Source organism: Chrysemys picta, chromosome 2 (genome assembly GCF_011386835.1).
Source record: "Chrysemys picta bellii isolate R12L10 chromosome 2, ASM1138683v2, whole genome shotgun sequence".
Taxonomy (NCBI): Eukaryota; Metazoa; Chordata; order Testudines; family Emydidae; genus Chrysemys; species Chrysemys picta.
Genome location: NC_088792.1, coordinates 102,308,289 through 102,321,108, shown reverse-complemented (window position 1 = coordinate 102,321,108; position 12,820 = coordinate 102,308,289). Strand labels below are relative to the sequence as shown.

At 42.2% G+C, this 12,820-nt stretch overlaps 1 protein-coding gene across 4 annotated transcripts in view; it reads right to left on the bottom strand.

Annotated features, from left to right (window-relative positions):
* Nucleotides 1-12,820, bottom strand: part of CNTNAP2 (contactin associated protein 2) — a 1,641,691-nt gene that overhangs the window by 84,148 nt on the left and 1,544,723 nt on the right. For all 4 annotated transcript variants that reach the window (XM_008179187.4, XM_065583877.1, XM_042842751.2 and 1 more), the window contains one exon: nt 7,584-7,677. In XM_008179187.4, the coding sequence (XP_008177409.1) occupies nt 7,584-7,677 (94 nt within the window). The remainder of the gene's footprint in view (nt 1-7,583; nt 7,678-12,820) is intronic.

Below are 12,820 nucleotides of genomic sequence, written 5' to 3'. Positions count from 1 at the left end.
TTGGCTCCTTCTCCTTTGTGGGCCACTTGAAGTCATAATCCTGCTTGGGATAATAAAAAATGCCCAGTTCAATTTAACCAGTTTCGCCTGAGTAAGGACTACAAGTTCAAACCCCTTATTTTCAGGCTTCTGCAAAGAATAAACACTATCTTCTATTATTGTATTTCAAATCTCTGCACATTTGCTTTTAGCAAAAGTACTTGCCTACATTTTCTAGGATTTATTATTTCAGAAACTCAGTAATTATTTCTGGAACACAGAGAAATCTTCAATTTAAAGAGAAAAATATGCTCTCCAATTACATTTGCAATTCAATAATTTTTGCTTGTTTCTATGTTTCTAATGTAATTCTCCTGACTTGACAGCACACAATATTAAGGACAATTATGAGAAAAAGGAGGCATTTGCTGACTATTTTATTAATCATTTGTATTGTGATAGCACCTTCAATTGAGACTGGGTTCATGTTGTGGTAGTGCTGTCCAAGTACTAATCTCTGACTGGATATAAATGCTCTGTGACAGATATAACAGTATCCTGGGCATGTCTTATGGAATTAAGTTAAACTACTGAATTACATACACCACTTTTGGGGTTCATTGCATTGAAAATGCGAATGTCTGTGTGCTGTTATGGGATTGTATGGAACTTCTTTAGGAGGAAGAAGGATTAATGTAATCTCTGGGAGATAATGTGGACTGCAAAAGATTATGTTGAACAATATAGCTGACATGATTGATGTTTTGAGACAATATGTGTGACGTGGAAAACCTCAGAAGTGGGGGGGGGGGAGGAAATTTTGTCCTGAGGGGAGACCTTTTGTCTGTTGATCACCTGTCACAGGAGGACTGTTCAAAGATTCAATCTGGATTATCCAGGGCCAATGGACAAAGGAAGGATTTTTGGATAAACAGCTTGGTTTTAAACAGGCTCAGGGACTTCCTCCTAATCCAGCAAGCTGACAGGACCTCTGGTCCATGGAGGGCTCCAATACTTCAGGAAAGGTTGGAAGGCATTGAGGCCTTCTGAGGCTCCATGAGACCGAGTGCTAGTTCGAATCTGAGGCTGTTATGAACTTGTCACCATAGAATAGACCCCTGTGTGGGTTCTGAAACCCTAATCAACTGCCAGAGCTCATGTCGGAGTTGGGGTGATCTCTGGTAAGCTTATTAGCATGCGTGTCGGTTCTTCTATTGTTTTTAATATTTTCTCTGTAATGCTTTTATCTTACAAATACAATATGTTGTAAAGGAAGTGCTGTGTGCTAACTTATAAGTGTAGCAATTACACTGTGCAACATTTCTGAGGAGGGAAGTGAAGCAGGAAGCTTAGGCAGGCTGTCTTTTGCTAGGAATAACACAGTGAAAGTAGAGAACCATTCAGCCTAGAAATACCCCAGTCAGGAGGGAGAGAAATGCAGGTCTCCATCCAAGAAAGGCAAAGTCTTAGAAGCCAGAAGCCTGAGTGTGGGTGTTCTTGCTGAACCACTACAGGGAAGCACAGGTTCAGTTGCCCTGAACTGTGACATGGTCATAGAAAGAAAAGCTGGCAGGATATGTTGTTTCTCTACTGTAGCAGTGCGGACTCACCCCTGTGGTGCCTCCTGCTGGTCGTCCATGGGAATTAGCTCATCCCAGCTCTGGAGCACCCTCTGCAGGCCGGTGTCCCACTGCCTCTTGGCCCCCGTTATCTGGGGTGCTGCCCCCTGACAGTAACCCCTTTCTTTCAGGGTCTCCCCTCCCCGGGGAACCGCCACCCACTATCCCCACCTTGCCTCAGTCATAGGCTACTGCCAGTCATCGCCTAGCCCCACACCCTGGGGCAGTCTGCAGTATCAGCCTACTCATCACCAGCAAGGTTGGGTTTGGACCTGCTGCCCTGGCCTACCCCTGGGCTGCCCTCTGCAACCCCCAGTACTCCTTGGCCTTCTGCTAGGCCGCAGCCTGGGGCTTTCCAGGCTGGAGTTCCCCAGCTCCTCAGCCTTTCCCCATCCCTGCTCCACTCAGGTACTCTGTCTCTAGCTCCCTGCAGCCAGGCCCGTCTCCCTCCACAGCTAGAAAGAGACTGTTGAGCTCCTGGCTCCCAGCCTCTTATATAGGGCCAGCTGAGGCCAGATTGGGGCATGGCCCAACTGCGGCTACTTCCCCAATCAGCCTAGCAGCTTTTTCCCTTCCAACAGCCCTCCCTCAGGGCTGTCTTTAAACCCCTCAAGGCAGGAGTGGGTAACCACCCTGCTACATCTGCAAATAAAGGTAGTAAAAAAAAAAAAAAAAAAAAAAAGAGAAGAGAAGAAGGAAAAAAAAAAGACAGGTAGAACTGTTTCTCAGCAGGATGGTTCCAAAATGCTCCACAAAAGTACAAGCTGGCTTTGTAAATATAGCTTCATGTTCACCTTTCAAGACAAGAAAGCATCAAATCTAACAGAACAGAGATAATTAAGACTGAGTATCATCGATTAAAAACAAAACAAAAACAAAAATCAAACACTCCGCCTCTCAAATATACCCCTTTTCCTAGATGGAATATAGGACATTACAAACTGTACATATGATGATGTATAGATAATCACCTTTGTATACACACCTCTGCTAAGTGAGACTCCCTCCAGATTCACTGGACCTGCTTCTAGCCAGGATAATGTAGCAATTAGGAGCTTTAAACGCACTAGAAAGATTCTGCCAGTAGTGTGCCCTTCAAACTGTGCTGAACACACGTAACAATGTTAACCTTGACCTCCACTCCCCTCACTCAGCATTCCCCCTGGCAATTGTTATTCAATCTGATCAATGGCAACTGGCAGTGGTGCAACAATTATACCAGTGAGTCAGGGTCTCTCCAGAGATTTTTGTTTTGCTTTGTTATGCACAGTAAATTCTTTTTGTTTCTCTGGCACTGATATTCTTTTATTTAATAAAATGTCCCACTTTGAAGAGACAGTCAATCTAAACAGAATAAGCAAAGAAAGCATAAGAATCACATTCCTAATGGCTAAAAAATAAACTTAAAACACTAAAAAGGCAAAGCAATAACATCAATCAAAGGATGCAAAGCAATATACACAATATAATTTATAATGACAGATGATACATAACATTTCAAAAAACATGGAAACTGTTTTTGATTTTCATAATAGCATATGAAAACATAGACCATATATATTCCAGCTGACCCCAATTCCTTTCCAAGGCACCCTGCCTATTCCTATCCTTTAACATTTTCTCTCACTCTACTGATTTAGCCAGTGTTTGTGCTGACTTCATTATGCCCTGAATGCACCTAATGAGAAGGAAAATCTGCGACTTCACCACACACATCTATATGGTGGATGTTATCTGTATTATGTTTACTAGTCTGTACATCTTACAGAGAGCCAACTCATCATTTTGGAACTCAATTTAATTCCATGTTTTTAGCCTGCCAAATTTGAAAAGAAGAAGGAATCCAAATTAGAACCACTCACAGATATTATGCACTTCCCTTGACACATAAACCAAATTAGGCAAACTAGACTTGATGTACTCTGCTAAGAAGAGCAAAAAAAGATAGGGTCAAGTTTGGTTATTTTGAAAAATATCACATGTAATGTAATGTAATGACATTACTGCAGACTGATCTCTTCTATGTAGCTACATAGCAGGAACATCATGGACAGGTGGAATGTAGGCTTCCTCACACTGTCTCGGTAATGTGCCTCAGCTCTGACTTGGATGGAACACATGCAGGAGTTAGAGGGTAGTAACGTATGTCCATCCAGACCTTGAAGCCTCTATTATTACTTGCAAGGAGTCAAACGTGGAGGTGATTTTTGTGACATAGGTACCTAGAAACCAGGCTAAATCAATATCTCTTTCCATATAGATCAAACAGTTGTGAGGTGGTGGTGATGATTTTCAGTTCCTGCCAACATAAGCAGGATTCAGGCAAGTGACCTAGATGCAAAAAGCTTCATAACCTGTTCAATTCTTGCAGTTTGTTTTTGAGGAACGCTAAGAAAAAACCTAAGGAGGACAGCACTAAAACATGACAAAGGAAATAATACTGACCAGGTGGCATCTGTGGGATAGAGCTGGCTGGTCTCCAAGCTACTTGCAGGGCTTGGAAAATTTACCCACCATTCATCAGCCCAGGACTAGCACCACTAAGTAGGGTGAAAAGTGTTATAATGCTATCTAATCCTGCCCGCAATTTAATCTAATCCAGACCCTGCAATTTAAAGACATAAGAGTATGTCCTATTTATTGGGTACCGCCAATCAACTTTCCATTTAATACTCTTAAAAATGTAACTTACACATAATGTTTCTTGCTTTCTTTCTTTTCCTGGCTTCAATTCAATTTTCCCTCTTCACCCCCTCCCCTATAGAGTATGGTACATCTCTTCCTGTAATGTTTAGGGTCCTAACTTTTCTCTCCCTCTGCTGCCTTATCTTCTTTTTCCCTATAATGGTTTCTCTATGATACTCTCGTCCGTATATTTTCTCTCTCATATCTTCTTTCACTTTCTCCCCAAGCTTTTCCCATATGTAATGAGGATGTACACCCTTGGGGCCACATAAGGCTTCCTCATCCATCCGACTTCTGAGGACTAGAGTCAGGCTTTAGAAGAATGCATTGTGGAGGCAGCACCATCATAGTCTGATGATTTTCTAAATCTGAACAGCCCGGACAGCTGACATGTCTGGAGATAGCTGTCAGCCCAGAGACAAACCACTCACATGAAGCAATCAGGGTGGAGTGCGGAGGCCAGGAATTCGCCTCGGGTGATCCAAACCTTATCTTTCACCAATATATATATTTTATCAGGCACTGGTTTTTGTTAGTTTGTTGTTGTTAGCAGAACCTCCACAGGGCATGTTTGGGGAGAGGAGATGAGCTCCCAGCCACCCTATCTAAGGGTATGTCTACACTGGCAAGTTTCTGCGCCACAAGTGATACCACTTTTATTAAAATGCTGGAAGTAAACCGCTGTTGCGTGTCCACACTGTGCTCCTTGTGTCCTTGTATCCACATTAGCAGCTCTTGCAATGGCAAAGACAGCAGTGCATTATGGTAGCTATCCCACTGTGCAACTGGCCGCAAGGTGCTTTCAGAAGGGTTTGCAATGCCTCATGGAGCAGGCACAGCATCACATGATGCAGGTTTCCCAATCCCATTGTTCCATGGGCATCCTACTACATTGCCAGCTGCTTTTCAACTGAAGTGTGTGTGTGTGGGGGGGGAAAGAGTGTGTGACAGGGAGTGTGTGTGTGTGTATGGAGCCGGGGAGAGAGAGAGTGTGTTTTGGGGGACAGAGAGAGTGTGTCATTCTGCTGTCTTGTAAGTTCAGACAGTGGCAGGAAGCAACCAGCCCTGAGGCAGGGGGAAGGGGGAAACCCTGACAACAGCCCCCACCTCCCTCCCTGGGCTCGCTGCACAGCAATCTCTCTCTCTCTCTCTCTCTGTCTCTCTCACACATACCTGGGTTCAACAGCACAAGCATTCCACATTAATGGTTTACTTTGTGTCCCGGAGCAGATCGTCACAACATGCAATGGCTGTCAGAAATGGTGCTTTGAAAGGGGAGGAGCACATGTCTCCAGGGCAGCCGAGTTCAAAACAATGGGCAGAGCAGGCACTTGAGGCATTATGGGACAACTCCGGAGGCCAATTAGAGCGCAGAAAACAATCAAGTGTGTACACTGGCAATAGAGCGCTGGAGCCTCTGTGCAAATAGCCTTATGAAGCTCGTCGAGGTGGTTTTTTTGCAGCGTTGCAACTGAGGAGTTTCTGCGCACAAAGTGGCTTGGCAGTGTGTACACGGCTGCAGTTTGAGCGCAAAAAGCTGCTTTACTTGCCAGTGTAGGCAAGCCCTGAGCCACTCCAAGATTACAGCTGCTGAGTGACTACACCTCATCTCCTGCATCCTGGGCCTATTCTACTGATGATTAAATGGACCTAGGATTTGTCCAGTAGAATGGGCACTAGGAGCTCTAAATTTCAGAATGTTCTGTGTGCTGTAATTCAGCTCTATACGATGGAAATATTCAGAGAGCAGTAAAGTCACTCAAGTTTCATATTGTCAGCAAGATGAGACTAGATATTCTATTGTAACATATTGCATTCACGTGGCTGAGCACCAAAATCATTGCTCATGTCCCATTTCACAATTTACAGTTATTCTGATGATACATTTTTATTCTGTTTTACTGAGCCTAAAAGCAGAAGAATTAATAAAACCTGAGTTTTGGATTCAGCTCCAATGTTAGCCTAGCTTCGCTTGATTTAAACCAAAGAGAACCTTACACTGACGTCCAACTTCACAGAAAATCACAAAATAAGGTAAACTAGACTAAAAATGAAGCAGATGGAAAAAATATGTTATTACAAAATTCTGTAGTTGATTTCCTTTCCTCTTCAAAAGTCCTTTCCCCCTCACATCTCATTTGGTCCCCAAACAATGTAAGATCTAACTTTTATAGGGCCTTCCTTATATCACCTTGACAGAAGAACAGGCTGGAAATACGGTAGTGATACAATCATTTCAGGTATGGTACATACAGGAAGCTTACATACAGATTCTGTTTGTGGGGCAGTTACATTCCATGTGGCTCACAAGTTACCATTTAAATTATGGTGTTGCAGAAAGAAAACATAAGTTCATGATGTTTTGAGTCAGACTCTTCACTGTAATCCAAACTATTGTGGCTAAGTAAAGGTTTACAGAAAGTAATCGCTTGAATATCAAAAGGTGTTGAGCACCTGAAACTCCCATTGAGTTCTGTGACATTTTTGGGTACCTACTACCTCTGAAAATGAGCCATAAAAGTGTGGGCAATGAGTTCACAATAAAAGATACTGCTCTAAATTTCCTAAATATTTCCCATACTTCACTGCAAAGCAGCACCAGACCTATTGCTCCTGCCCCCCCCCAGCAAATCTGAATGGTGACAGAAACTGTGCAATTGTACTGTCTCAAATGACATTCCCTGGAACTTTATATATGATCTACATTCTGTATATATTAGCCATAGCTTACTTTATCCCTGGTTTATCTAGGTGTCCCCTTGTCCTTTGCAATAACAACGTAGTATCCCTGCCTGATGTATATCCCACTTAACCAAAACATCACTGTCTCTCTAGTTACTAGTTACAGTGGTTCTTAACCTGGGGTGCACGCACCCCTTGGGGGTGCAAGATGCCCTTTCTGGGGGTGCGAGACGTGCCAGCTTTTTTTAGAAGGTCAATCATCGAAAGCACAAATTAAGCACAGGCACATAAGTACAACTACTTTGTTTAATCAAACCTATGTATTTATTAACATTATACATTTTTTAATGATTACTGTAATATACAAACAAAAAATATATCTAGGTTTAAAGAACTGACCTACTTCAACGATTTTTGATAAGTGCGAGAACATATTTTGAGAACCAAAGGGGTGTAGGCTGCAGTAAAGGTTAAGAACCTAGTAAAAAATGAGATGTCCAATGGGTGCCTTACTGCAGACACTATGAACATCACAATCTCATGTGCTTCTATATATATATATATTTTTTTCTCTCTGAAAATGTTTAATAAAAATAAATTATTAAAACGTAATCTCACCTATAACTTTTCCCAGGAAGAGCGCCTTTGGGGAGTTGAACTGAGTGTCAGAAGCTGTTGGCAGGCTGTAACTTGCTGGAGGATAATGATCAAGCTGGGGAAAGTAAAAAACAAGAGGAGACTTTTAGAACCGTACCCTGTTACACTGTTAGTGAATCAGGTCTCCCTTGTGGAGATTATAGTGCCATTTAGATCTCTGTTTCTGGATGCTCTTGTTTTATCTGTGATAACAGTGACAGTACCCTTGAGAGCCAAGGTCAAGCCACTGTTTTACAAGGCATTCATTGCACCTTCAGTGGTCAGAAGTAAATGAAGCGTAGTTCACGACACTCCTGCACAAAGAATTAAAATGGGAGGTGTGTGAATGGCCCCAGGGGACACTGCTTTCTAGAAGATTCTGAGCTCATGCAAGCACAGTTATTTCCACAAGTGTGACTATACACAGGCAATACTTTCAAAGAACTACAATTACTGGTAACTAACTTCTCTAGCTTCCTTATGCAAACTGTCCAAGCAATAGCCTAAGAGCAGAAGCTCTTGTGCTTATTAAACTGGGAAGGAAAAAAGTGCATTGGTGATGTCCTAAAACCTGTAGAAAAACCTCTGTGAGCACGTTCAGAAATGCTTTTCAATTGCACATAACTTTACTATTCACCAATTCTTTAAAGCTTAGTCATGGATGTACACACTAGGTTAAAGTCTTAACGTTCAGTCATTTTTGAGTTATCTTATGGGAAAGATTATAGCAGTATTTTCTTACCTTAGGCAAATTACAATTTGTTTATAGTCTCACATAAATCAAAAATGGCTGAACAGATTTCCTCAGACTTGCAAGAAGAAAAAGTTCACCTTTCAGCTGAGATGGGGCATGTAAAATTTCAGTTTAAGAGAAGGTGTTTTTTTCCCAGAGTTATAAGCAGGTGAAGACAAAGAGTTAAAATAAAACTGGATTGCGACATAAACCACAGCAGGTGCCAACAAGCACATACTAAATTATGTACTTGATATCAGTTTCCATGGTAAAAGGGAATCTGGCATCTAGCATCACATGCATAATTTCCATTAACATTAATGTGAGTTACATGTGAAGCAGGTGGGAAAAATGCACCCCTCTTCTTTCAGGAGACAAATGGTAATGGCTTAAATCTGAGTTAGAAATCCAAAACAGTGCTGCACTCACTGTTGTCATCATCATAGTCACCTGGTTACTGAACTAACAAAGATTTGACAGAGGTATGCCAGGAACAGCTTGTTGAAATAATTACCCAAGGTCTGATTTTTCAGTCTCTCACAACTGGTTTTACATTAGTCTAACACCACTGACTTCAAGAGAATTGTTTCTGATTCATTCTCGTGTGGGAGGAGAATCACGCTCATCTGTGTGTGAAACCAGAATAGAACTAATTTTCCTGGTTTTCCTCTGACTTGTGCGTCTGTAAATCAGGGACAATTCCACTGAAGTAAAACCACTATCAGTGGGAAGATAATCAGGCCCAGAAGCACTGAACTTTATTTTGAAATTGGCTAACATTTCCTTTGAACTCTGCCATCTCCATCAAGGAAGAGCACTGTCTAAATATTTTTTACTGTAGCACAGAATTCTAGCTGTTGGATCTATACATCTGAGATCACTAGGACACGTATTATATTTATTTGTACTGTGGGAGCACCTAAGAGCACCAGTCATGGACCCTGTTGTGTTAGTAACTGTACAAACATATAACAAAAACATGATCCTTGCTCCATAGAGCTAATTATGGCTGGATAATGCACCTGGAAAGAAAAGTGAAATTAAATTATGATTCAGTGTGAGTATCTTTATCAAAAAATGTTAGGCACCAATCCTGCCAGCCTGTTGCATGGTGAAACTCCTTTTGACTTTAGTGCGAGTTCCATGTGTAGAAGAATCAACCCCTTGATGAATCCAAGGCAAATCTCTATTTTGTGATATAGGGTCAGAGTACGGCCTGTTCTGCATATGCATGCTGCAGTGCATCTCCTCAGCAACATGGACTACTGCTAGCACATCAGACTGGTCCTATGCTATCTATGCTGCCTTCCCATAGAATATGGAGTCCAGTTCAACAGCTTGGTCCTTATCTTCAAGGTGCTCAATAAGCTGGGCCCAGCATACCTAAAAGGCTGCCTCATGCTCTGGGATGCCTCATGTTCTGCCTTGGGGGCCAGTCCCAAACTGTGGAATGAACTCCCACAGGAACTATGGACCATCACAAACCTCACTACCTTCCGCTCCAAGTGCCAGGCATACTTCTTTGACCTGGTCTTCTTTAATATAAACACATTGTAGAGAGTACATTTAAAACAAAACAACATCCTTCCCACCCAAAACCCTACCAAAGCAAAACATGATGAAGCATGGGGTCATTATAGCTTCTCAATGAAATGGCTGTGAGAATATTTTCAACACAGGCAAAATAACATACTTCTCTCTAACCCTTTTAGCTGAAACTACCACAAAAATTACCCGAGGCTGACACCTGGCATGGGAAATTTCTCCCAGAACAGTTTAAGTTTGGCAAAGTTACAAGGTTTTGTAATGGGATGTGTCAGACAACCTCAATTATACGTGGCGTGGCTATGTTACCTAGAACAGAATGCAGGGGAGTGAGGAATTCCCCTCACATCCCTGCACCAGCTACCTGTATCATGGAGAACAGTGTGGGAGGGAGATTCTACTCTCTCTCTCATATGCAGGGAGGTGGGGATTAGGAGAAACCCAAACCTTGGCTCTGCCTCTTCCATCCAGCGTGCTGGACAGTACAGCTGTGCCAGTGTTTGGGGGAGATATACTGTGCCAGGGATGGGGGAAACCAAGAGGCAGATTGTGAGTCTCTGAAACATAATCTGTTTCGCAGTCTGCTCAATGCATGGAGTTAGTAGCAAATCTACAATTGAGCCCATGCCATGTACTTTGAGCTGGTGAAATTTTGCTGTTGGTATCTGCATGGAAATGTTCAAATTTAAGTAAAAACTGAAAAAGTAGGTGAAGAAGTCCAAAAGTGCAAGTTTCAGATATCTTCATGTGTGGGGTCCCATTTGTGGGGTCCCATGTGGAGCGGATAAAGCACACGACCAATGTGGTTGCAAGCTGAATCGAATCCTGTTTATTACAAGCTTTCTTTTATAGTTTTTCTCAACATTACATAACCCAATTAGGCTATAATCACACATCTACGGATTGGACGAGAAGGAGAATCATGTGTTTATCACATGTATAGCCCCACACCGATTGGTTCAACCGTTCCTTACATAAGGCCATGATTTATCACCTTGTTTACCTCCTCTTATATAATCCCTAGACCACCAGGGGGCCTTACATAAGGCCATGATTTATTACCTTGTTTACCTCATTTTATATAATCCCTAGACCACCGGGGGCCTTACATAAGGCCATGGGCTGTTGCCTGGCAAGTGTCCCATCGTGACCCTTACCTCCTCATGGAACTTTCCATTAGGTTGGTGTAGGGATGATACATCCCCACATTCATGGATCTCCTCACCAAAGCAAGGGCCGGCTCCAGGCACCAGCTTAAGAAGCAGGTGCTTGGGGCGGCCAAGGGAGAGGGGCGGTATATGTGGCAATTTGGGCGCGGCAGGTCCCTCACTCCCTCTAGGAGCGAAGGACCTGCCGCCGAACTGCCGCCGCCGATCGCAGCTTTTTCCCCCCCCCCCCAATTGCCGCCACTGGTCACGATTGCGATCGCGGCTTTTTTTTTTTTTTTTGCTTGGGGCGGCAGAAATGCTGGAGCCGGCCCTGACCAAAGCTCAACTCAACTTATTTAAATCCACCCTTTACTTCCCCCCCCAAAAAACGGAATATGGGAAAATGACTGAAATCTATGATTAGAATGAACTTCACTTTAAATCCAGAGAAATGAGATTTTATGATTCTTCCCTGGGTGCAGGAAGAAGGAAAAGATTTCTGATTATACATGAAATCAGCCCACTATACCCGCTCTTGAACCCCTTGGGGAAGTTCTGGTCTGCATCCAGACCCAAAATCTGTGAGTTGTGCCCTTCCCCAGTTTTGACACTATGAATTAAGGGGAATATTGTTCAGCTAGTGGGGAAATAGTATATATGGTACTTAAGAATCAAAGGTAGGTCAGCGGTGAGATTTCTTTTCTCTTATTTTTATTATTTGTCTGTGTTCTATTCAAACAATCTTATAAAAGAAAACACAATTTTAGAAGAATCTAATCCAGGACATTTATAGATCAGTGACTGAAGGAACACAGGCGTGTGGAAAGACTGGATTCTTTCTAAAACTCATGCTCTACTGCCATCCAGTGGCTGTTCAGGTATCAGCTGCTAGAACTAAACTGCTTGCAATCATCATAAGAAATACTGCAATTATCTCAGTCTAATGTAGATCAAGACTCATAACAGAAAAGGAATTATTACTATTACATGGTATTTGAAAAGGATATTGCATTATTTAATGAATACAAAATAAATCTTTTGCATATACATAGGATGGCATCATGAATATGTGTTAAATTATAGTTTCTTGATTATCTTTCTGAGTTTTCATTACAGCTTCTTTTCTTTTAAAAATAATTAATTTCATTTGAGCTGAATATAAATACACAGCAAGATTGTGCACACAGTACAAACCAAACTGGTAGAAAACGTTCAGCTTCAGTTCTCAAGTCACATCAAGCCAACAAGGCTGACTTTATCTGATGTTGCTGTTGTTTAGGGAGAAGTTCAATAAAATTCCATTTCTTTTAGATAACTACTCACTTTGATAATGTAACTCATGCATGCTGCTGGTGCACTTTACTGGTCTTTCGCAAAAAAGCAATGAGCACACCTGGCTCGCACATGAAGTAGGATGCAGTGTAAACTAATCTTTTAGATAGACCATATCCCCTTGGGGTGGCAGAGGCCAGGCTCTCCTGAGCCCTATGTAGAGGTCCTTCCCTCCTACTTATTCAGGATAGAGGAGAAGAGGCTCTCTATATCTTCTTCTGATGTTAACTGTAATAATGTCATCTTTTCTTGGACAATGTGTTATTGCTATCGTTCACGGCAGAGGCAAAAGTAAAACCCAGGTATCCTGACTCCAACACAGTGCTTTAATCACAAAATTATCTTGAATATATCCAGATACATGACTGCTTCCTACCAAATACCTGTGAGTATTCAGAGTGGTGTTGGCACATTTCACAACAAACAGTCCAAACCCAGAAGTCCTTACTCGGTTTTTAATC